At 39.2% G+C, this 26393-nt stretch overlaps 1 protein-coding gene across 3 annotated transcripts; it reads left to right on the plus strand.

Annotated features, from left to right (window-relative positions):
• Positions 1 to 1172: 1172 nt before the first annotated feature.
• Positions 1173 to 20160, plus strand: TTPA (alpha tocopherol transfer protein). 3 transcript variants are annotated; one of them, XM_072734655.1, is made up of 5 exons: positions 1173 to 1421; positions 8091 to 8244; positions 13920 to 13945; positions 15509 to 15619; positions 18019 to 20160. In XM_072734655.1, the coding sequence occupies exons 1-5, from the start codon at positions 1218 to 1220 to the stop codon at positions 18190 to 18192; spliced, it is 669 nt and encodes a 222-aa protein (XP_072590756.1). In that variant the 5' UTR covers positions 1173 to 1217; the 3' UTR covers positions 18193 to 20160. The 3 variants fall into 3 exon arrangements, with proteins under 3 accessions (XP_072590756.1, XP_072590758.1, XP_072590755.1); XM_072734654.1 differs by having other exon boundaries at positions 1185 to 1421; positions 13752 to 13945; XM_072734657.1 differs by lacking the exon at positions 8091 to 8244 and having other exon boundaries at positions 1178 to 1421; positions 13829 to 13945.
• Positions 20161 to 26393: the final 6233 nt, after the last annotated feature.

Here is a 26393-nt window from a genome sequence, read left to right on the forward strand (position 1 = left end):
ACAACCTTTCTGGTTTCCACGTTATTTCCCTGATTCGCCATCACCTGGGATGGCATAGATGAGGTCAGACATTTCTGGACTGTCCACTGAAAGACTAGACATGGTGGTGCAGGGTAATGGGAGAAGTATATGGTGTCTACAACTTTTTTTTTTTTGGCACTTGCTAGACATTCATTTATATGTCACTAATAGGATAAAGTTTGAAGAACAGAGAAGACTGCCTGGATTTGGTGGAAGGGGCAGAGAGTGGTGATTTTTTTTTAAAGATTTTACTTATTTATTCATGAGAGACACAGAGAGGGGCAGAGTCCTAGGAGCCCGATGTGGGTGGGACTGCCTCCTGGAACCCAGGCTCACACCCTGAGCTGAGCGGCAGGTGCCCCCCTCCCCACTGAGACATGGGGGGGGCCGGGGGTGGTGAATTCTCAGGGCGGCGTTACGGAACGTGTGTGGGAATACAGTGTGAGCTGGCAAGTCAGCTGGGGGCACGGGTGAGAGTAAGGAAGAGGGTTCAGTGCGGAGCCTGCCGCAGCACAGCGCCCTGAAGTGGGTAAGGCTCCTTCCAGGTCTAAGATAAGAAACAGGAGAAGGAGGGAAGGGAAGAGGAAGGAAGGAGGAGGGAGGGAGGAAGGAGGAGGGAGGGAGGGAGGAAGGACAAGAAGAAAAGGAGAGAAACGAGGAAAGAAAGAAAAAGGGAGGCTTGGGAAGGAAGGAGCAGCAAGGAGAGGAGGAGGGGCGGGGAAGAGAAAGAGGAGAGGTGGAAGGGAAGGGGGAAAGGATGGGAAACAGCCTTCCCCATCAGAGTGTGTGTGCGTGAGGGGCGGCCCAGCTAACCGCCCGGCAGCCTCGGTCACCACCACCTCCACGTCTCCGGGAGGGTTCGCCCCTGGCGGGCCGGGGCGGGGGGGGCGGGGGCCGAGGGGGGCGGGGGGTGCGGGGGCCTAGGGGGGCGGGGCGGGGGGCGGGGGGCGGGGCAGGGGCCGAGGGGGGCGGGGGGCCTAGGGGGGCGGGGGGCGGGGCGGGGGGCGGGGGGCGGGGCAGGGGCCGAGGGGGGCGGGGGGCCTAGGGGGGCGGGGGGCGGGGCGGGGGCCTAGGGGGGCGGGGCGGGGGGCGGGGTGCGGGGCAGGGGCCGAGGGGGGCGGGGGGCGGGGTGCGGGGGGCGGCGCCCGCGGCTTCCCGGCGGCGGGGCCGGGCGCGGCGCACAGCGCGGGGCGGGCATGGCCGAGACGCGGCCGGGGCCGGCGGCGGGGCTGGCGCTGAGCGCGCTGCCGGACCAGTCCCCGCTGCTGCAGCCCAGCCTGGCGGAGCTGCGGCGCCGGGCCCGGGCGGCGGGCGCCCCGCGGTCGCCGCTGCCGCTCAGCGACGCCTTCCTGCTGCGGTTCCTGCGCGCCCGGGACTTCGACCTGGAGCTGGCCTGGCGGGTAAGCGCTCCGCGGCGGGCAGGGCGGCGGGGCGCGACCCCGGGACCCCCGGGACCTCCGGGACCCCCGGGACCTCCGGTGCCGCGCCCCGGGGGGATGCCCGTGCGGCCCCAGACACCGCGACCGCAGAGAACCCGCAGCAGCCGCGGCGCGGGGCGAACCGGATGGTCCCGTCCCAGCGGGTCTCTCCGCGCGCGGCGGGGAGGGTGAAGCTGCGGGAAGACTGAAGGTCCAGACCCAAATGCCAGCAGAATAGCGCCGTTAGGAACGATCTTAGTTCCCAAGTGCCGGGACGGCAGAGCAGTCCAGGACATTCTGGGTGCAAACAGGTGCGATGAGGTGGCTCTTTTGTGTTTCCAGGCACGTCACAGGTGGTTGAGAGAAGGGATGATAGAAGACAGGAATCACAAAGAGGGATGCAGCCTTGAGCTCCTGTCCCTCCGCTGGGCATCCTCTTCCGTGAGGGGTTAGTGACAAGCCTACGCACTGATTGATTGATCCCCAGGATTGCGCATTAACCAGCCCCACGGAACAACTCGTCCCCGGCGGAGCCTGACACGCACTAATGCAATCAGGCCCCGAACCTCAGGTGGCCCTTCCCCGAGCCGCGTACTCGGTGGAAGGACGGAGATGGGGGGCAGGCAGGGTACAATAGTGCAGAACAGTGGCATGACCCACTAGGAGTGTTGTTGTAGTCGATAACTGATTTTTTTTTTTTTTGAAAAAGACTCTATTTATTTAATCTTGAGAGCCACACAGAGAGAGGCAGAGACGTAGGCAGAGGGAGAAGCAGGCTCCCTGCGGGGAGCCCTGTGAGGGACTCGATCTCAGGACCCTGGGATCAGGACCTGAGCCAAACGCAGACACTCAACCACTGAGCCAACCAGGTGTCCCCCTGATAACTGGTTTTTGATGGAAAAAACTAAAGAGCATGGGTGATTTAAAAAGAAAACCATCAACAGTAAAGAGTGCAAAGTATGTTTCTAAGAGTAACTTTACAAAGGAAAAAGGTTCCCCGTCCCAAACCTTCATTTTGCTAGTCATCTACCCAGAAGCAGTTTCACTGTTGTCACCTGTTTATCTTTCTAGACATTGTCTGTGCTCGTACAAACACGTGTATGTGTTTTGCAGTTGGCCTTGGTTATTTTTGTTTGCTTTTACCTCATTTATCATAGAGATCAGCCTATTCCCCTCTGTGTGCTACATCTTACTCTTTTGGGGGGCTGTATACTATTCCATTGTATGGATTTATTATATCAAAATTTATTAACCAGCCCCCTGTTACTGGATATAGGAGTTGTCCTCAGCCAATGGCAATGCCCACGCATGCTGTTCTTTCCTTCATTCCAAAGATTATTTTTTGAACTCTTCCAATTTGCCGGGCAGTGCACAAAATGCAATAAACAATATCTGTCACCAACTGGATATTGTAGTTAGTATCTCCTTATACATTTGTCTTTGTGCAAAAATGGGAATATATCTTTGTAAGTTCAACCTATATAGTTGCTGGATGAAGTGAGGTTTGCATTTCAGTGTTGACAAATATAACTGTATTTCAAAGGGTTTGCACTAATTTTATGACTTTTGTTACAAAATGGTGCCTCTTTCTCCGTATTATCACCTATATTGTACGATAAAACATTATGATCTGTGTCAACCTGCTTGATGAGAAATTGGTTCTTGTTATAATATGCATTTATTTAATTTTAAATTAGATTAAACATCTTTCATATATTTAAATTTATAAAATTATTTTCCAGTTAACTGTTCTTACCATTTGTTAATTTTCTTCCATTTTGTTCACATAAAATATACATTTTTTAAATTCATAAAATGTCTTTATGTATAAAGAAAATAACCCTTTGCCCTAGTTTGTTGTCTTACCCCCGAAAATAACCCCGTTGCCCTAGCCCATTGCTTGGGCTATTTTTTTCTATGCCTAGTTTAACCATTTTTATGTAATCACATATATCAGTTCTTTGATAAGCTCTTCTCTCCAAAATTTTTTTCTAGTAATTTATGACTTTTTATTTTTTTATTTTTATTATTTTATTATTTTATTTATTTATTTTTATTTTAAAAAATATTTTGTTTGTTTATTCATGAGAGAGAGAGAGGCAGAGACACAGGCAGAGGGAGAAGCAGGCTCCATGCAGGGAGCCTGACATGGGACTCGATCCCGGATCTCCATGTCACACCCTGGGCTGAAGGCGGCGCTAAACTGCTGGGCTACCAGGACTGCCCTATTATTTATTTTTTAAAAAAGATTTTATTCATTTATTCATGAGAGACAGAGGCAGAGGGAGAAGTAGTCTCCATGCTGGGAGCCCGACGTGGCACTCGATCCCGGGACTCCAGGATCATGCCCTGAGCCAAACCAGGGATCCCAATGACTTCTCTTTTTAATGTTGGAGTTGCTAACCTATTGGGATTCATTTTGATGCTAAGAATGAAATAGGAATCTGATTTTATTTTTGTCAGATGGCTACTCAGTTATCCTGACCCACTGGGATTTATTTTGATGTTAGGAATGAAATAGGAATCTGATTTTATTTTTGTTTCGTCAGATGGCTACTCAAGTATCCTCATACCCAAGTATGAGTAACAAACTAATATTTACTCAGTAATTACTAAATATAAACACACTCTTAGGTCCTATGAGAAGTGCAGTTTAAATGAGGCATTAAACATATAAATGCATAGAGGTAACTAATAATAAAAGAAGTGGACAATTCACTGATTTCATTTTAGCTGCTTTTCAAAAGTAATGTCTAAATACAAGAAGAAATAAAATTTACCTCCAGCATCTGTTATATGTATTATTGTCTGTATTCTTTATTTTCCTGAATTGTTTTCATCATGTCCTTGAGGAACTGGTTAGCAAAGCTGTCTAAATCCCCTGGATAGGGATCAAGTTTCTGTCTGTGAACTCTTTGCCTTACTTTTCTGCCAACTGGAAAGGAAAAGGAAAGGTTGAGTGTGAAACTATTTTTTTTTGTCAATTTCCTCCATAAAAGAAGCTAATTCAATTCAAACTCCCTTATTTATAATGTAAAAGCCCTATAATTTTAGTATATGAAGAAGGCCTTGATAAGCTCGTCAATTACAATGAAATTTCTCATTCTAGTTTTTGTATTTGAAGTTATAATGAATTATTGAGGTTTTTATGATTCTAATAGCTTATAGCATACCAGGTATCTTGGTAAATAGTGTTTGTGCAGATTATCTCATTATTTTCTCATTTTAGAAGACATTGTGATGGAGACAGTAATTAGTCCAAAAATCAGTTATTAAGCGGTGGAGTTAGGGATTTGAACTTGGGCTGAACTCTGCAGAGCCTGTGCTCACAAGTATAGTGCACTTGCCCCTTCTGTTTAAAACAGTCTGTTCCACATATTCTAGTGAATTCCTGTGTTTTATAAGTGACTAGTTCAGTTTCTTCTGTTTTTGCTCCGTGTGGCAAGTTTTTTATCCTTTAAATATTTTTATGGTTTCCCCAAAGTCTTCTTTGAGGCTTTCAAAAATCCATTGACTCTTCCTATAGGTTCTTTTGTAAAATTTATCTTATCACATGTCAGTTTCAGTGACTCTGCTCCTGATAGTTACTGTGTAACTTCTCTGAGCTTTAGTATTCTTATCTGTAAACTGGAGTAACAATATTTACCTCTCAGGATGGTTGTGCGAAGGAATTGAAATAATGCCATCAAACCCTGTAGAAGCAGCACAACTATAGTTGTACTTCATTTGAAAGTGCATGAAAAATGTCAGAGGCAAAGCATAGTTAAAATAAACCATAACTTTTTACTTTTATTTTTTCCTAATTGTAGCAAAACAGGTGCCTTCCAGTAATGAAAGTTCACTTGCCAATTTTTTTTGTTGTTGTTGTGGACTTTTGATGATTTGTTTGAGAATTGCTCAGTAGCAGTTTACATCATTTATGTAACTTATTTATGTCAGCCAAGTTTATGTCAGTGGAAAAGTAATGATCAAAGATCCAGGTTTAGATATTTCAATTTGCAAAAGTTAAATGTCAAAGGCATGAGAGTGATTTGTGCAACTTTATGACAGTTTTTCAAGTATGTGAATTCAGCTGGGTTATTCATGCATTAATTTAATCTTTCATTTACCATTTGTACCTAACTCCTGGGTGCCCAGCACTCTGTAGAGATAAATAAGTTGAGGCCCCTGCCCGTTACCTAAAAGATCCCTTTTGATGAAGCTACAACTTCTGTGATTCCATGGGAGACTAAAATTGTTATTTTTATAAGGGAGCTAATATGCCGCTTCTAGCATTTTGCTTGAATCAGAATTAAAAGGACTATTTTATATCTGAGGAACTATCAAGCACTCATTCTGATGTCCTCTAAGACAGGAGGAGGAAGAGAAACTCATAGAGTAGAATGCGTATATCAGAATCTACAATGTACCTTTTGTTCTTTCTGCTTTTGGAAATTGCTATTTAGGTCACCAACTATTTTGTTGTTGGCTAATTTATGGACGCTTTTCTTTCTTACCTCTCAGTTTTCTTTAACTCATGTCATTCTCTTTTTAAAAAGAGTTCAGAAAAGTTTATTAAATGAAGAATCGAGAGGGAGAAAGAGAAAGTTAGAAAGACACCATCACTGGAGAGAGAGAGGAGAGGGGGCCAGTGGCACAGAACTTTTTCCTCCCTTCTGTGCACCATGGTGTCGCTTCTACAGTCCAGCCAGCTTTTCTCTTTCGTCAGTCATTGCCAGCCATTAACATTGCCCAAGGTTGGGATTTTCACCCTCTACTTGGCTTTTAAATTTGTATTTGAGGTTTCTCCTCCAGATCATTAGGATTTTGTGATCAGACCTGTCATGTTTATTCCAGTGACTCTCCCTTCCTTTCATCGAAACTTCCATTCCCCACTGCTAGTAGACCTCTTTAAACTCAAAACAAGCATATTGTTGGGGGTGCCTGGGTGGTGCAGTCACTTAAACATCTGATTCTTGGTTTTGGCTCAGATACTGATCTCGGGTTTCTGAGATCCAGCCTTGCACCAGGCTCCATGCTCAACATGGAGTTTGCTTGAGATTCCCTTTCCTTCTCCCTCTGCCCCTCCCGCTTGTACTCTCTTTCTTTCTTTACAACAAAGCAAAACAAAAACCCCAAACATATTGCCACTTTACAAAAATTGAGAATGCTGAAAATTGTGAAGAGGAAAATGAAACCACAATAAACTTTAAATGCATAATTTGATTTTAGTATTCTCCACAATATACAGGCAATATCTGTATTACTTGTAAATGCAGAGTAACCATTATTGGTGGTTCTCTTAAAATAAAAAGAAAACAGGATTCCTTCAGGCCATACTTTGCCAAGACCTACTATCCAGACATACTGTTTCACTTGGAAGCATACCACTATTAACAAAGTTGATTTTTGTTGTTTATCTATTAGTAGACAGTATAGCAGTGGTCTAGAGATGTTCCTTTGTACCTTTGGCTTAGCTCTTTTTTGTAAGAAAGAAAATAAAACAAAATAATTTTAGTTATTTGTAACAAAAACCTGCACTAATATACTCAAATGAGCAATAAATACAAATTATCTTTCCCTATTACAACAATAGCAGTGGTCACTGCCACTCATTATGCCCATATATGCTTTATGGTTAACCCATATATGCTTTATGGTTAACCCTACAAGGCAGATATGGAGGAAACAAGACACAAAGGAGTTAAATATTTATCCAAGATCACACAGGTAATAAATGGTAGGGTCAAGGTTTCTCCGATGAAGCAACCTGGGAATTTAACTTTTCACTACATAGCATGGCACGTATGATCCAGTTGTCACCAGCAGGTCAGTCCCAAGGAGCACAGGCATTTTACTCTGTTCATGGCTGTAACTCAAGTGCCTACCTGGTGTGTAGAACATTGTAGATCCTCTAAAAATATTTGTAGAGCTAATTCATTTAATTGATTTCTAGTAATCCTGTATCTTCCTTATTTCAGAAAGGAGTTATCTATTGTTGAGTAACAAGTCACTCCCAAGCTTAGTGGCTTAAACCACAACTATTTATTGGTCTGTGATTCTCTAATTTGGGCAAGGCTGAGCAGGGATGGCTCATCTCTGCTCCACACTGCATCAGATGGGAAGTTGGCTGAGACCAGACCAAGATGGACTCTGCTGGTCCAGTGCCTCTTTCCACATAGACTTACTACTAGTATTCCTATTCTTATGTGGTTTCTGGATCCCCAAAAGCAGACTCAGAAAGTCCCAGCCTTCCTAAACTGGCACAGTGTCACTTCTGCCGAAGCAAAATATAAGGCCAGCCCACATTCGGGAGGGGGGGGGGGCAGGAGTCAACTGGATTCCACCTCGAATGGGACAAATGGCATGTGTTTAGCAGGAGGGGAGGTATTACTGGTAGCTATCTTTGGAGACTATCAACCATAGGAGATGAATGAAAATTATTCAACTTTAAGTTTGTGATGAAGTCCTATCACCTGAGATCCTTGAAGAAGGGAACTTTAATTTTTAAAACTAAAAAGAAAACCTAAAAAACAAAAATACCCAACCCAGATTAAAAGCCTGACATAATGGATGGTAAGGGCCATACATAATGCCAAGGCTTTGCTACCATTTTTACAAAGTGCTTTACCATGTATGCTCTCTGTAGACAATTTTTATTTTGTTTTTCAGTTACTGAAAAACTATTATAAGTGGAGAGCAGAATGTCCAGAAATAAGCGCAGATCTATGTCCCAGAAGTATTCTTGGTCTTCTGAAGGCTGGTTACCTTGGAGTCCTGAGAGCCAGAGATCCCACTGGCAGCAAAGTTCTTATTTACAGAATTGGTAAGCCATATACAGCACTATTTTCCTCTTTCTTTCTTTTTTCTTGACCGCCATGTTGAAAAGCTTCCACGAGTCCATATTTAAGAATTTTGCTTTTTAGGTTTTAATTGAGGCTTAATTTAGACTGCAATGTCCCTCAACTATAACAAAACTGGCAATCATGAGAAAATTAGAAACCAAAAAAATCTTACTTCCATTCTTCCACACAGTCAACTGTATAAACTAAGAGAGAAAGAAAACAGATAAATATGAGGAAAAGGTGAAAAAGATCAAGGTAGAGTGTTTAGAAAATGCTTAGTTGGAAATCCACATAAGTACTCTGAACTGTAAGAACACAAGCTCTGCAAGAGCATGGATTTTGTGTTCTGTTATTCATTGTAGCTAACACTGAAACCAGGACCTAGTACATGGTAGGTATTTATTAAATATTTTTGGAGTGAATGGCTAGTTGGATACCACTCAGGGCTGAGGAGCCTGGGGCTCGTTCCCTGGGAAAGGGGGAGGTCCAGGAGGAAAGCAGCATCCCTGGGGTGTTGAAGACACTATATTCCACATACCCCTCTTGTCACAGCGTCCCCTTTGCACTGTGAGATCTTCCTAGTCTTTCCTGTAGACTGGAGACTGGCCCTTCCTTAGACCTGTGTATGATTAAAAATGGGGTGTAACAAAGGACTCACACTGCTGCCAGCATCCTCTCGTGGCCCAGGTGAAAGGACAAAGATAACCAACGTTTTAGGAGGAGAATCTTATGAATTATAATCTTACATAAACTTTTATACCCATAAATATTCAAGGGAACTTTAGAATAGTTATAGATTTGCTTTTCCTACTTGATTATAGATAAGATACCTGCCTGATTATAGATAAGATACCTGCCTGTAAACTCAGCTGTTTATGATCTTGCAAGAAGGCACTGCATTTAATTCTTTAGGGTATCAGAAGTAGACCGATTCCGGTTTTTTTGCTTCAGCTTATGTGTCAAATACAATTGGGCCAGTCATGAAGTCACCGTCCATAAACAGACATCCCAATGTCTGCCTTGTCCTTTTAGGAAGATGAATGAAGGTCCCTGAGTTCTTTAGGGATAGAGGTGCCACAGTGAAGATAGTATCTATGTTTTATGTAGCAAGTAAACATATATTGTATGAAAATATGGTATGTCCAGTTTGAATTTGAATTTCAGATAAACAGGATATAATAAGTGTGCCCCATGCATACTAAAAAGTTATTTGTGGTTTACCTGGAATTCACCTTTAACAGGGTGTCTTATATTTTATCTAGCAATGCTACTCAAAGGCTTAGGAACATAATACTAAAAACCTGTATTAATGGGGGCGGGGGGAGGGGACTCTTTCCTGCACGTGTCCTGGCTCTGTACTGCCTGGTGGGAGTTTTTTCAAGTTTGCTCATAAATTACCTGGGGCGAGTTACGAATTAAAAATGACACCTTCCGGGGATCCCTAGGTGGCTCAGTGGTTTGCCGCCTGCTGTTGGCCCAGGGCGTGATCCTGGAGTCCCGGGATCAAGTCCCGCGTCAGGCTCCCAGAATGGAGCCTGCTTCTCCCTCTGCCTGTATCTCTGCCTCTCTCTCTATATCATGAATAAATAAATAAAATCTTTTAAAAAAATAAAAATGACACCTTCCTAGTGAAAAAGCAAATATGTTACTTTGATCATAAATACCTTAAAACTGGGGACACCTGGCTGGCTCATTTGGAGGAGTGTGCGACTCTTGATCTCGGGGTTGTGAGTTTGAGCCCCACGTTGGGTATAGAGATAGTTTAAAAATAAAAGCTTTATAAATACATACATGCATACCATAACACTGAGGTCATACTGTTCTATTGCTTAGAGAGAGGGTTTCTTGTAGTACATTAACATTTAAGTACACTGTTTAGCTAAAAGAGGTTTTTTATTAAGTATTTTATTTATTTATTCATGAGAGACAAAAAGAGGCAGAGACATAGGAAGAGGGAGAAGCAGGCTCTGCCTGGGGAGCCCGACGTGGGAATCGATCCCAGGACCCCGGGATCATGACCTGAACCAAAGGCAGACGCTTAACCACTGAGCCACCCAGGTACCCCTAAAAGAGATTTTAAAATCAGGAAAACATGAAGATTTAGTGATGGTCAGAATAGAAGAGCATGCAGCAAATTTCCTGTGTGTTATGTAGAATAAGATGTTTTATTCTGGGGTGAAAAGGAAAAACTGAGAAGCAGTCTAGGAATAAAATGAAAGAAGAGGATAAAGATTTATAAATTACCTAATATAATTGAATTAATGGGAGAAACTAAAAAAGGAGATCTGTGGTAGAGGTTTTCAGTAGAACATTAGCATAATCACTTTTCCCTAGTTACCATCTCTGCAGTGAAAGCAGTGAGAAAATGCAGTCCATCAGGGCAATACAAGGTGAAACTCAGTTTTTGCCATTAGCCTACAAACCAGAGGATAAAATTGTGTGCCTCTTGGGACTACTATCCTGCAGTAGCAAAAATAAAATGTAACAGCAAGTATTAAGCTTTGACCTACAGGACATCACCCAGTCTGGAACTGCAGCTCTGCTACGTTCTAGCTACAAGGGAAGCTACGTACCTGTAACCCCACCTTCTCATCTGTCAGAAGCACAGTAAAAAAAGTATCTCACGGGGTTGCTGTGAGCATTAAATCTTGTAATATACGGATGCCTGGGTGGGTCAGTGGTTGAGCATCTGCCTTCAGCTCAGGGCGTGATCTCGGGGTCCTAGGATCGAGTCCCACATCCACGCAGGGAGCCTGATTCTCTCTCTGCCTGTGTCTCTGCCTCTCTCCCTGTCTCTCATGAATAAATAAATAAATAGAATCTTAAAAAAAACCTCGCAATATATATGAAATATAATTAGGACATTACCTGACATATAAAAACACTCAATAAATGTTAAATAGATGCTGGAAAGGGAATTAAGACATATTTTTTTTGCCTTAAAGGAGCTTAGTTAGAGTCCAGAGCAGCGCTATCCAGTAGAATTTTCTGTGATGATGAAATTGTTCTACAATAGTCACTAGTCACATGTGGCTATTGAGCACTTGAAATGTGGCTTTGGCAACTAAGAAATTGAATTTTTAATTTTACTTAATGTGAATTAGTTTACATTTAAGTAGCCATTTGTGGCTAATGGCTACCCTACTGGATGGCATAGGTTTAGACAACTCTGTTGGTGAGCTCAGAAATTTATGCCAGTAACTATTTTCTTAACTGCAGGCTTTTAATCATTCAGCTCACATTTTTCACCATTGTGGCTTTCTGCCAGTGTCTAAAGTAGTATAGTATATTTGAGCTGGGTTATCCATGAAATGATTACTCGAATTCTTAACAGGCAACTGAAACTCTTAAAAGCAAAGCACAATCCCATTGTGCCTTTTTGGGAATACTTCTGATTGTCTCTTCTTTATTTTAAAAAATTTCCTTGCTAGTAGACACTCCCCATCAACATTTAAATATATTACGTGTCAGCCATCCAAAACAAAGCAAAAAAAAAAACTCCTCCTCAATCCCACAAGATCCTCCAGCCTCCAGCCTAGCCATCTCTCTACTCCTCATTCTCAGCCAAACATCTCTAATTATTGATGTTCACCATCCATATTTTCACAGTTTTTCACAGTTCCTCTTAATCCACCTTGGCCTATTTTCACTCCCTCTTCTGTGCTGAAATCATCAGTGACCTTCTTTTCACCAAATCTAATGGACATAGTTAGTTCTGTTTTACTTGATCTCTCAACACAGCAAACCACTTCCCGTTTCTTGAGATATCCTTTTCCCTTGGCTTTTCTGATGTCACATTCTCCTGATGTTTTCCTGACTTTAACTGGCTACTCTTTCTGAGTCTCCTCTGCTGGCCCCAGTTGTTTTACTACCTTTTAAATTCTGAATTTCTTTAGAAAATTGGCCTCAGCTTCCTCTTCTTATGCAGCTTTCTCCATAGACCTAGGATGATCCCCGTCACAGGCTGTCATAAAAGTACAAACTCTCAGATTTCTGTCTTCACTCCACTATCTCCTCCTGTCCCCAGGGGTCCAAACAAGCATCTCCATATTCCAACTGTGTCCAATTGGATGGCTCTCACTCACCATTTTTACATGTCCAAAACTACTTATGATCTTTTCCTCCCAAAACATTTCTCTTCCACTGTTTCCAATCTCAGTAAATGGTACCACCATTCTACCCAGTTGTCCAAGCCAGACACTTTGGTATTTTGAAACTTTACCATTAATCATGAATCTTCCCCCCCACCCCTTTTCATTTGTCTCCTTAGGCACTCCACGGAACCTTCAGTATGAAGACTTGGATTTTTTTTCAGCCTTGGAACATTTTTCTCTACTGTTACTCCTCTTTTCCCTCTTCCCTATTCTCTGCATTATTATCTTCCAGAACTCTAATTAGTTGGATGTTGAAACTTCTGGAGCCAGCTGCATGTCTCTAGCTGCATGAGTCTTTTGATGCATACATTTCAACATGTGGGTCTTTTCAGAACTCCTCAGCTTGGTATTCCAAACCATTATCCACCCACTGATTGTCTTTTCTGCCATTTGTCCCATTAACTGAGATTTGCTTTGAATTATCTTTTTGTTGTTTCCAAGGTCTCAACTAATTCTTTCAAATAATAAATAACCTGTTCTTATAATAATAACCTTCATTACCCTTTTGTTCCCTCACTGAAACTGTTTTGCTTCTTTTTAACGTTTCTTGCTCTATTAACCTTTGGTTTTAGTGCTTTTGTCTATTGAGTGTGGGTCCCCTCTTCTTTTTATTTTTAGAAATGTTGTAATACTTAGTGGATGTGTATCTTTCAAGATCACCTGTTTGCCTATCCATTACTGTCATTCAGCTTGCCCTGGCCTGCCCAGGGATGGTGGGGGAGGGGGAGGACAAGAATGTTGGTAATTCTTCATTGTTTCCCCTGGGTGTGGGCAGCTACTGGAGTGCTTCCCTGGCTCTTTTCCAAAGCCCACACTTACTCTTCTGGTCTGTACAGACCTGACAGCTATGTGCTGTTGCCACTGAGGCGTGTTTGACACATCAGCCTGTCAGTCTGCTCTTCATCCATTTCCCTTTAGCAACCTCCGGTTAGTGTAAGGCCCTCTTTATAATGCTTTATCATGCAAAAGCCATTGCTTTTCCCATTTCCAAAACCTCGGAGCTGGGAGCATAGCTAGGGGTATTTTCATCTTCAGCCACAACCCCTCTCCTGCTTATTTTGGGCTATAGTTTCATCTGGCACTCAAATCCAGCCTGCATTCATTCTCTTCTCCCCCATGCTCTTAAAAATCTGTTCTTTGCTAGGGATCTGAGGATGGGGGGAAAAACAGGAACATGTTTTTGGACCACCAATTTGATCCTTTATTCAATCCATGATCTTGACATGTTTTTATTTCTACTGATCTTTTAAGTCTCAAAAGAATTAGTTTCCTTTTGTAAATCTTCCTGAGTCTTTACATTATGCTGAGATGTGCTATTTTTAAATTTTTTTTAGCACAATGGGACCCAAAAGTTTTCACAGCTTATGATGTTTTTCGTGTAAGTCTAATCACATCCGAGCTTATTGTACAGGAGGTAGAAACGCAACGGAATGGTATCAAGGCTATCTTTGATCTAGAAGGCTGGCAGTTTTCTCATGCTTTTCAAATTACCCCATCTGTAGCCAAGAAGATTGCTGCTGTTCTTACAGTAAGTGTATATTTTAAATCCTTGGGATACTAACTCCAAATAATAGATTTGAATTTAGTTATATGTTCAACAAAGCAACAGGATAGAACATTTATTAGAAAATTAAATAACTTTTAAATGATACATAGAATTCAATAATGCTAAGAGGAAATAAAGTGTTATTAATTCACAAAAGAATGTTGCAAGAAACTGTAAATATGTTCAAAATTAGTAACCATTTGAACAATAATATGATAGCTTTCTCTTTCTGATGTTAAAATTTTCTTCCTAAATCAAAAGATTGTCTCAAAACAATATTTATAGCAATGGTATAACAAAATGTTACATTCTTGGTAGGTATAAGTTGATACAGTTCTTTCAGAAATTAAAAGGTTTTTAAGATGGCCATCATCTTTGATATAGTAATTATACTTTTGGGGACCTAGCCAAGGAATTTTCTGAAATACGGTAAAGACTTCATATATGATAATAATAGTAGTTTACCCTGTATCAGGTACTTAGCCAAGTATCTCAAGTGCATTACCATTTAATGGCCAAACAAGCCTATGGCTATTATTTTTTCCATTTTACAGGTTAATTAACTATGTCAGAGGGGTGACATAGGAATGCTCAGGCATACACATTTTGTCAGCAGTGAAGCAAGAAGTCCAGTTCAGGTCATCTGAATATGAGTTGTGTTTATAACCACCACTGCCTTCTATAAATATAGTTACTATAGCATCAATTTTCATAAGTGAAAATTAGGAATAGCTTATTTGTCTAGAAACAGGGAAATGGTTAAATTATGGCAAATCCATTTGATAGATTATTGCAACAATATGATATGTACAAAAACTGTATTATGTCAGTGAAGCAAATGGTGCAAATTATTTAGGGAGCATATTGGCAATTATGTTTAAAATAAAATTATTCATAGAAAGAACCTGGAAGGAAAAGCTCCAAATTGATAACACATCTGTAAAAGCCATGCATGGGGAAAAAAAAAGAATTTTGCATGTGAGGATCTTGGCGGGAGAAATCTCTATGTTAACACATTTTGGGTAGGAAAACTATTGAAGTGTTTTTTTTTTTTTAATTCTTAACTTTTTAAATTTTCTAAATAAACCTATCTTACTTTGATATGAAAGATTTACACCTGTGTCAAAAGTTTAAAAGTGTGTTTACTATTCCTTCAACTTCACTGAAATTTTGTTTCTCAAAATAAAAATGAGTGTAAAATGGTTAAGTATAAAATATCCAAATGAGTCATTGGTTCCTTGAAAGAACATTTATACATAATTGGGGAAAATACTTTCCATGTCTTACTTACAAAAGATGCAGGTCTTTTTTATAATACTTTGCCTAAGCTATAAGGTGAAACCTTTTTTAGAGATCTTTACTTAATCTAGTGACTATGAACTGTAAAGCAGGCTATTTTGTTCTTGGAGTAAATAATTCTGAAAATAAAATCCCACTTTAGGTACTGCACTAAGTATAGCAGGTGTTCAGAAAAGGAACTGGTCAATAGGAATATATATTGATTTATGCTTCGTTATTAATACTGTCTTTCTTTATTTTCAAAAGGATTCCTTCCCATTAAAAGTTCGTGGTATCCATTTGATAAATGAGCCGATAATTTTCCATGCTGTCTTTTCCATGATTAAACCATTCCTGACTGAAAAAATTAAGGAACGGGTGAGTAAAACCTATTCAAGTCACTATTCTTCTGTACCAAATGTCCCAATACTTTTTTACTTACGGATTGCATTATTACCTCCTCTCCCCACAATTAACCCAATGTTTTGAGTACCTAACAAACCATTTTTATAAATTAAAATTTCTTTTTAATTTTGAAAAATCAAGGTAGGCTGTGGGGAAATAGCCTCTCATTCACTGAAGTGGGAGTGAAAACCGGCTATTCCCTATAGAGGGCAGTGTGGTAATAGTTATCAAAATCGCAGCCTTTGCACATCTGGGATTTTATCCCACCAATGTACCAGCACATAAACAAAATTACATATACAAGAGGATTCATTGCAGCAAAAGATTGGAAACCACCAAGTGTTCATCATTAGGGAACTGATTAAATAAACAGATACATCAACACAATGGAATACAATAAGATTTTCATGATGTAAAGTGAAATTTAAAAATGAAGAGTAGTTTTTTTTGTCTGACATCTTTTGGGAAAAAAAAGGAAAGAAATCAGAATCTCTAGTTATATTTGCATTAAAAGGGTATATAAGAAAGTGACCTAACTATATGTAATAGAGTAGAGGTATGGATGGGGTGGATGAGGTTTGAATAGGGACCAAGGCATCTCATTGTGTATCTTTTATCTTGTTTTTATATCTAGTCATATGAATGTATTCTCTGTGCAAATAAAAATAAATGTATTTAAATTAGACATGCATAAATGAAAACTATAGTCCCAAGGTATGTGACTAATATCATGTTAGTTAAAGCAAAGAAATTTGATGTTTTTTTTTTTTAAGATTTTATTTATTCATGAGAGACATAGAGGGAGAGAGAGAAAGGCAGAGACACAGGCAGAGGGAGAAGCAGGCCCCACTGGATGTGGGACTCGATCCCAGGTCTCCAGGATCAGGCCCCGGACCGAAGGTGGTGCCAAACTGCTGAGCCACCCGGGCTGCCCCTGATGTTTTTTTTTTTTTTGGTTTTTGTTTTTACATATCCTGTGGAGCCTTATCTCCGGTGTATATCTAATATCTCTTAGGATTTTTCGAGTAAAATCTGAATTCCCAAGAATGGCAACCCCTCTTCTACATTAATCTGTAAAGGATAATTGGAAGAGGTTATCCAGTAGGAATTTCTATCTGTTTTTAAGAAGAACCACACCTATGAAAATGGCCACTCTTCATTCTAGTGTTTTTGGAAAAATCAGTTTTTTGGAGGCTTTAGTTTTGTCTCTCTCTGCAGTGTAGCTTGATAATAGCTGAACACATTTTATTTAACTCTGAAAGATCTAAAAATAAGTTATTTATATTTTGGGTTATATTCTGGACAAATAAAAACAAAAACAATAAATGGAATCTAAATTAATAGAATATAAGCAGAAAAGAAGGAAAAATAAAAAAATTGAGAAGGCAGGTGAAGCATTTCAGCAAAAGGTAATTGACATGAAAGAGATTTGTCAAAATAAGGGAGCAGGAGAAGCAGTCCATTCTCTTCCCTTTCAGCATTTTGGCACTATCCTGTGAATGTTCTTTCTGAGGAGATAGTGGAATTTTTTTTCAATTAGTTGATGATCTTTTAAACATTTCAGAAGAAATCAAGAATTGGGACTGAGGTTCTCGAGTACAGGAACCTTGTTTCATTTCATCTTTTAATTGTCATATTCTAGCATATAGTAACTGCTTTTAAATAATCATTGAATATATAGATGAACATTTTGCCCTAGCCGTTGGAAGGAGGGCACTTATTTATTTTTAGCAAGATGTACTTTTAGCTGAAAGTTCTAGGTCTTTATTTTAACCTCTTGGCATTATATGATCAATTTTTAGTTTACAGTATTTGAAAATTTAAGGTTCTCAACCATCATAATTGTCTCTTAATTCTGTACTAGCCAAGAGTATCCATCAACTATACTACATAAATTACTCACCATATACATAGCTATGTGTGCAGATATATGCTTTTAATTCATACAAATGAATACCAGGTAGTATATTTTTATCATCTCTAGAACAGTCTCAGGATGTTAGATATTTTGCTAAGAATCACCTGTACATTAGGGAATAGAATGTATAAAATAATTTTAGAGTTTTAAAATCTATTTTTGAAAGAGTGTAGAATATCTTTGTATTAAAAAATATCTTTTTATAAACCCTGTATAGTTACGCAAATACAAATACAAATAAAAATACGGTGATTACATTCATAAGCAGCAGAATAGAAATATACATATAATTCTGACATAAGCAGAGAAATAAAAGGCATACTATCTATACATGCTCTGCTATCTTGAAAGTCATTAGAATGCTTTATTTTATGGTACTGATTTTACATTAGAAATGTATCTAATACACTGAACATCTGAGGGAGTATCTTCTAAAACATTTTGGCTATTTCAGATTCACATGCATGGGAACAATTACAAGCAAAGCTTACTTCAGCATTTCCCAGACATTCTTCCTCTGGAATATGGTGGAGCAGAATTCTCCATGGAGGACATTTGTCAGGAGTGGACAAATTTTATAATGAAGTCTGAAAATTATCTCAGCAGCATTTCACAGATCAGCGAATGAGAAAAAGTTATTTAATGTGAATGACTTCCTAATTATAAATATATGAGTGAGATCCTACCTGGTTATATAAATGAAAGAAAAACAATTGTTTGAACCAATTAATGTTAACGGGTCTGACTGATCTTTTAAAATGTAAAACTCTTCTGATATGAGCAACATGGGTATTTAGGAAACTTCCTGACTTTTTAAACCCATTTTCTTTATCTTTCAAGTAGTTAAATGTAGTACACCTTAAAAGCATAGAAAGGATTCACGATTTTTGTACTTGAAAGTATATCTTTAAGTAGCTGTTTCTGAAGTTTCATTTTCAGCAAGTTATTAGACTACATTGGTTTAGTAATGTATAAGTAATCCAAGAAAATAAGTATTAGTACCAATCAACTGATGATAAAAATCTATTAATGCCCATTTGTTTGGGCGTCTGATTAGATTGTAATTCAGATTAAAATCTGAATACAGTTTTACAGAGTTATTTCTGTGGACCAGCAAGATAGTTCATCTCAGGGAAGTTCTGTTTCAGCATATTTGCACAATAGAAACTTTTGATTGAAGAGTCTGTACACCACAAACTATCATAGATAGCCTCTAGAGGTCTCTATATAATTACTCATGTTGATACAACTGACAATCAAAAATAATTTAAGAAATATTCCAGGCATAGCTGATGGCTTCTTAATACTATTTCTGCATTTTCAAATATATCAAGAATGTAATTTTGACTTCAGTTTTTGGTTACTATCATGACATAGAGAATTAGAAATGGAATAATATTTGGAATGATTAGAAATGGAATAATAGTCCTACAGGGACTCTATTTTTAATTGAACAATAACACAACTACACAAAGGAAAGGATATGTTTACATTTTAAAAATCACTGTCAGTTACACCTGGAACTTTTCAGATTACGTATGAAATAATTCTACTTTTACTATATATCAGAATATTCTAGTCAAATTGTCTAATTCATATTTACTTTAAAAAAACAGTAGTTAAAATGTGCTGTTTGTATGATAGCTTATGTCAAGAATATATCATTTATTAAGAAAGATACAATGTTAACATAGCTTTCAATTTATGACCATTTTTATAGTGTTTCATAATTTTTTAAATTTTATTTTAAGCTTGAAAATAAAAAAACACAGGGTAAAATTTTGTTAAACATTTGTTCAGTTTAGTTGAGTTTCAACATTAATCACATAATAGTATCTTTGTGATAAGATGTGTGGAAGGTTTTTTTCTTTATAAGAAAATTATTTTAATCAGATGAGCTGATACTTGTGATTCTCTGTACATATGTCTATGAAAAATTGAGAGCAATTGTGAATGTTCTTTAAAGTACATATTTAATTTTGATTTAGCATTGGGAAGCTAACTTTACATTATATTTTTTATTAAGAAATCAGATCATGCCTGCTTTCTAAAAAATTATAAAATCTTCCTTACAAAATTGTATAATTCACAAGATTATATAATTAAAAATAACAGCAGAATAAAATCACTGAAAAAGAATAAACAATAACAACAACAGAAAGCTCTGATTTACTCAGCTTTATTCCTCTGAAGGAGATTTATATCAGAGTTCCATTTCATTTATGTTTGGATAATTAAAACACTTTCTTCTAACTCTGTGAAGCACATGGATCAAGGGTAATATTTAAAAATGTTTTTTAAATGTCATTCACTGGCGAGGACATTAAAAGTAAATAGAATTAAAATATGTCAGTCAACGGAAGTACATTTCAAAAAAAAATGAGACTTTGACTTTTTTTTAATGCAACAATTCACTCTTGAAGAACAATGTGAAATGAGCAGGCAGCTTTATAAGATGGTAAGATTGTCTCTGTTACCTTACTGTGATTGCACCAGAAGGGCCTTTTAGAAGGTTCACTCTAACGTGTTCATTGTGTTACTGAACTGCACAATAACTTTAATACTGTTTAAAAGAAAATAAAGATCTTTCACATAATAGCTGTTTCTTTTTCATTTTTAAATACAAATGTTAGGCATTTGTTTTCAAAAATTGCCTTTCTTTATAGATAAGTTTAAGAAAAACTTACCACATCTGGTTGTACATTACACAAATGCTAATTTTTCCTCTGTAAGTTTTCGTTGCAGGCTGGTCTTGCAGGGCTGCTTAGTTCCACACCATTTTCCTCTAGTGTCTCTCACTGTGCTTAAAGGGACCACAAAACTAATTTCATGAAACAAAGCCATGTAGATTTAATAAGTTAAAACTTCTAAGTGGAAAAAAATGTACTACTTACTCAGATAATCAAATTTTGAAACAATCTGCTGTTAACCTAGATCATGATTTTATTCGTCAAACTATATATTTTTCTTACAGAAATAACACTGAAGAGCTAAAGCATATATTGTGCCTTTGCCGCTCATCCAAATTAAGTCTGTGGCTCATAAAACAGGTCAAACATACAAACCTACCAAAAACTCAACAAACTAGTAGGATGGTGTTGTCTGAAACTCCTTACTGTTAAATTTTGCCACACTTATTGCCATGGAGGAACTGTGAACTCCACACAGGCAGAACCAGTAATGAGGGTAATAAAATTAGGATTGGCAGCAATACATCTCCAGTAATTTTCTTGTTAGCAAGGACGCGTACCATCCTCCTCCTTCCCCCATAGCTAGTACTTGCTTAACTGCTTTCTTCTCTACCCAGGTCAATCATGTTAATCTATTAAATGTCTACTTTTGATAATTCTGGACACTGAATCAAATACTACAGTGAATAGAGAAATTAACTAGATGTAACCTAGAAAAGAGAAAATATATATACAATATAGCCAGGTAAAGTGCAGGATAGTGTAAGGGTCATTAGAATGGTTCCAATAAAATGCCTTGGAAGGGAAAAAAAAATTCCTGGGAAGGAAAGATAATTTCCACGTTGGGTAACTGAAGATGTGTTTTTAGACAAGGTACAACTTGAAGCAGAACATTTAAGGTGAATTGACTGCCCTAGCAAACAATGAGAACTGAGGAGAGGAAGGATATTCCAAGAAAAGAAACAGCATGAGCAGAGACAGAGATGAGAAAGAATAGGCCATGTCTAAGAAATAGTAAATAGCCCTATATTTTTGGAGGGAGGGAATGGGGACAGAAGAGTAGGACTTCCCCTAGAAAGATGCACATGAAACAAAACATGTGAGGCATTACACACCTGCTGAAGGGCACTCAAACGTATGGATTACTTATTTTGTGCCAGACAAAACTTTAGATTCACACACATTGTGCCTTGTGATCTTTGCCAGAAAAACAGGTAAGTGGCATTTTGTCCATTTTTTTACAGACGAGAACTGAACTTTGAAAGTGTCTGCTCCTGGCTCAGCTTCACAGAGCTAGCGAACGCCAGCATCACTGAACTCAGCCGGTTGGCGCTGAAGTCCACACCCTCCACACCACCACCGTGCTCCTCATAGACCCAGTTCCATAGGCCACCAGACTCTACCAATCCTACTTGGGAATGTCAGGCCCCAACCCATTTCCAAGATTAGTCATCTCTCATCAGACCTGCTATAACAGCCTCCACAATAGAGGAGTATTACCAGTATCTCCTTATTTTTGCCCTTACATACCCCTTCCACTGCTGCCAGAGTTCTCTTCCTGCAAGATTTTATTCCCTGAACTTTGAGAGAAGCAGCACTGCTTGTGCGGTAAACTAATTGGCATCCGGAGCCCTTAACAACCAGGCCCAACCTGTTCTTCCAACCTCACATTGCAAGACTCCAAACCCCACCTATACTCTAGCACTCAGCCTTCTCACCAGTTGGAAAACTATAGCCCCCTCCATGCAAAACATCTCAGAAGGTGGTGGGGAGGGAGGTAAAATATGTGTACCGTGTGTAGCGTGTACTTTGAACCTTTGCTCTTATTGTTTTCTCGGCTCCATTTTCTTTCCTGCTTTCTCTGCAAAGTCCTGCTCACTTGTCACATCTGTGAAAAACTTAACCCTCCAGAGAATTCTTTGCTCCCACTTGTGGATCCTCTGTGTGGATGTCTAAAACAATCTTTATGACAATGAATTTATAGCTGTTTACCTGTCAACCTGCTGGAAAGTGCTCTTAAAGGCAGACAGTCTTTTTCACTTTAGTATAATCAGTATCTAACTAGCATCTAGCACAGGATCAATACTCATAGGATGCAGACCTTACCGAGGGATATTTATCATTGCAAGGCTGGGGATAGCTACCAGGGGAAGAGTCACAAGTGGGATGAAGGTCTGCCTTGTGCTAAGTGGAATATTTACTAGGAAGTTGGGCTATCCTCAGCAGCCTCCTTACAAACCCTCAGACATAACCTCCTCTCCCTACTTTTTTTCTCTCTCTCATCCTAAATGTTAGCAGTATTACAGTGATAAGGTCCTACCCTGTTGGGCTTTATTTATCTCAGACCTCAATCCTTTTCTCTGTTTTAAGTATTTTAAGTAATTGGCTTTAATTTTTCGTTGATTTTAAACTTCTTTTAATTTTACTCCCACACACATACGAATTACAGGCTGGCCCCCAAGATGTTGTTCCAGAGACTGGTTAACCATAGTTGAGTAAATAAACTCCTCCTCAGGAGTTCTCATCAGGAGCTCCCTCTCCAGTCCATAAGAGCTCTTTTTGCACGTTACCCAGAGCAGTTTTACCACACACCATGCCCCTCTTTCTCAAAGCACTATGCACATGGGATGATGTAAAGGTCTGGGATGGGGAATGGTCAGGCACAGCCACACACTGTACTCCATCTTCCTGCCCCACTGCTCAGTCTTATCCACTCATTAATCAGGAGAACCTCTTTTGAAGAACTTCAGTCCATCCTCTGAGGGTATCTGAGTCTCATTACCGGAATTCAGTATGTAGATGACCTTCTCTGATTAATGATGGTTGTCAATACCCAAAATTCACTCCAAGCTCTTGTCCAAAAGGGACATAACATCTCTAAACATAAAACAGCCTTTAAGTTTTAGCACATGATATTCTCCTTGAAGTAAAGGCTTTATTTCAAAAAAAGAAAAATATTAACACCATTATCAATTTCCCTTTCTGTTAACACCAAAAGACAACTCCAAGGACTTACACGAATAGTTGGCTATTGCCAGAACTGACTTCCTAACTTTTCTGCTATTGTCTCTCCCTTATACATCGTGACTAAAGAGATGGCCCTGATCTCCTTAATTGGGTTCCATGCCTGCAAGTCAAAATTTCAAATCCTCTCTGTCCTCTTCTCCACTATTCATGTCTCTAATTACTCATACCCTTTCCCTTTTTTATATATGAAAGGGGTAGATCCAATTTAGGGGTCCTTCTTACCACCCAAACTGCTCCAAAACAAAGTTTACAAACTTGGGTTCACAATTCACAACTAAAAAGAAATAAAAACCTTACTTCAAATAGAAATCCACTTCAACAGGAAACCTTAAGTTGAAGGTTTTTGGAGAGGCCCACAGAAGCAGATGATGACATAGGTGACAGACTGTGCTACCCCCAAAATATGCCACTTTGACATAAGGATTATTTTGAGCTGCAGGGAACTGAGAAGAAGCAGATACAAGAAAAGCTCTCCACCTTCCCCCTATTTACCTAAAAGCAGGACATAAATATCCCCTTTCTTTTCTCTACCAGGAAGGACAAAAGTTAATCACTGATGACAACTATAGACCCTTATCAGTCCCAAGAAATCTATATAATAAACAATAATTTATTAGCCCTTATCTTCCACTAATTCTCCTTATATTTTATTTGCCTTCCCACAATTTATCACCCGTAGAAACTCAAAGTCTTCTTCCTTTGCTAAGATGTTCTATAAGCCCAAGTTCTAACCAACCCTTTAAGTTACCCTTCATTGAAATTTCTCTGACACAATGTACACTGCATGAATAGTTTTTCTCTTGTTAATCTTTATCTTTTGTCAGAGATCCTAGCAGAGTAGAAGGGAAAAAAAAGGTTTTCCTCCCCTATTATGACATGAAGTAGGCTTTCTCAAGAATAATTGTATGATACCATAAAGTGGTCAGCTTGCAACTAACATACTGGGACAAGATCATCCACAGGTGTTTCTTTCTTTCTTTTTTTTTTTTTTTTTAAGATTTTATTTATTCATGAGAAACACACAGAGAGAGAGAGAATGGCAGAGACAAAGGCAGAGAGAGAGGCAGGCTCCATGCAGGGAGCCGGACGTGGGACTCAATCCCGGGACTCCAGGATCACGTCCTGGGCTGAAGGCAGGCGCTTAACCCCTGAGCCACTCAGGGATCCCCATCCACAGGTGTTATATTCAATTCCCTCCATATTTTCCTTTTGTATCCTTCGTGTTATCTGCCTTCTATTTTTCTATTACTGATTAGTATCAAAACTTCCTTGAAACATGTCTTTTTTGCCCTTCTTACTATTCCTTCTTCCCTATTCCTTATTTTACCTATATTCAGGATCCCCAAAACCTCTGGATAGCTTTTGCTAAACTGAAACTACTCAAACTTTTTAAAAAAATATTTTATTTATTTATTCATGAGAGACACAGAGAGAGAGAGAGGCACAGACACAGGCACAGGCAGAGGGAGAAGCAGACTCCACTCAGGGAAGCCCAACTTGGGAATCGATCCCGGGTCTCCAGGATCACACCCTGGGCTGAAGGCAGTGCCAAACCACTGAGCCACCCGGGCTGCCCGAGGCTACTCAAACTTAACATCTTTATTAAAATTGTTGCCTTTGTTCACCCTTTCCTTCATTTTCCTCAAAATCTTCCCATCCTTAAAACCACCACAGCTTAGCTGTTTTCCCCACACAATGCTAGGGAATTCTTCCTATATTTTATATCCGTTAAATAAATAATCAAATCCAATCTGGACCACTTTTTAGAAAAGTTATATTTATTTCTCTGGCAATTTCACAGACAAGAATTTTCTAGGTTCCAGTTTTTATCTATATAGTTGACCCTTGAATAACATGGGCTTGAACTGAATGTGTCCACTTGTATGCAGATATTTTACAGTATAATACTGAAAATATATTTTCTCTACCATATGATTTTTGTAATAACATTTCCTTTCCTCTAGCTTACTTTGTTATAAATACACAGTCCATAATACATCTAACACACAAAATATGCATCAATCAACTGTTTATGTTATTGTCTAAGCTCCTGGTCAACAGTAGACTATTAGTAACTAAGTTTTGGGGGAGTCTAAATTACATGAGGATTTTCAACTAGGCAGGGCGAGGGTGTTAATGCCTCACAACCCTGTGTTGTTCAAGGGTCAACTATACATCTTTTACTCTGCCAACTCTAATGACAGTACTCGTAACTATTCATCATTTACCCAAAGAAAAATGCAACCTTACATCTAACAACTCCAGCATGGATGCTGCCACCTGGGGGCACTACAGTCTCACATACGGAAAATTCCCAATCAGGATAGTCTCCTTATAACCATACCCTTTCCTCAGCTTCTATATGTTAGAAAGGATGACATTATGGCAAAAAATTGCCCCATTTTCTTTGGTTATTCCAAAAGACACCTATTTCATTTAAGGAAGCAGACCTATTGCTATCTCCTAGCACTGGAGAGGCTCATATTACCTGGCCAGTCTTGTGAGTCCTTACCAGATATGCAGCCCAACCACTTTCTTAAAGTATTTAAATTCCTCTTTGTCTTCTTTAATGACTATCATTGATCTGGACCATAACTGTGTTTCCTGAAAATGAAGACTGATGCCAAAATGTTAGTATATTCTTCCTTTCTCTCCTAAGCCTGATAACACCCTTGAAAGGGAAGCTCAGAGCTTGGCAGGAGATCTTGAGGACTTGGATGCTGTATCTCACCACATTTGAGCCATAGCTCTCACATCTTCCATGAACTACTACAGGAAATAACCATCACTGCAAATGATGCAATAAAGAATACTGAACTTCTTGATAAACAATTTCAAAACTTAGCACACAGAGCTCCACAACTGACTGGCACTTGATCTAATCTTGTGCCATTTGGAAGTGACTGCCACATATGTATTCCTCCAAATTTCTCTGACCTCTACATCTAAATAAGAACACTCAAGTTGCTAATGAAGAAATGTATTCCATTGCTACCACAGACCTAACCCCACTGTCAAAGGACTTCACCACACTAATTTTCTGGAATTCACTAGCCTGGTCTCAAGTCTTTTTTTAATTCCCTAATACAATCCCTAATACAATCTCTAATAA

The sequence above is a fragment of the Vulpes vulpes genome, chromosome 13 (assembly GCF_048418805.1).
Source record: "Vulpes vulpes isolate BD-2025 chromosome 13, VulVul3, whole genome shotgun sequence".
Taxonomy (NCBI): Eukaryota; Metazoa; Chordata; class Mammalia; order Carnivora; family Canidae; genus Vulpes; species Vulpes vulpes.

What these genes read in the sequence shown, in the direction of transcription:
- TTPA (XM_072734654.1), top strand. Translation starts at nt 1,218, where the DNA reads ATGGCCGAGACGCGGCCGGGGCCGGCGGCGGGGCTGGCGCTGAGCGCG. An exon ending in AGATTGCTGCTGTTCTTACA is followed by an intron (nt 13,946 to 15,508) that starts GTAAGTGTATAT and finishes TATTTTCAAAAG; the next exon opens with GATTCCTTCCCATTAAAAGT. An exon ending in CTGAAAAAATTAAGGAACGG is followed by an intron (nt 15,620 to 18,018) that starts GTGAGTAAAACC and finishes TGGCTATTTCAG; the next exon opens with ATTCACATGCATGGGAACAA.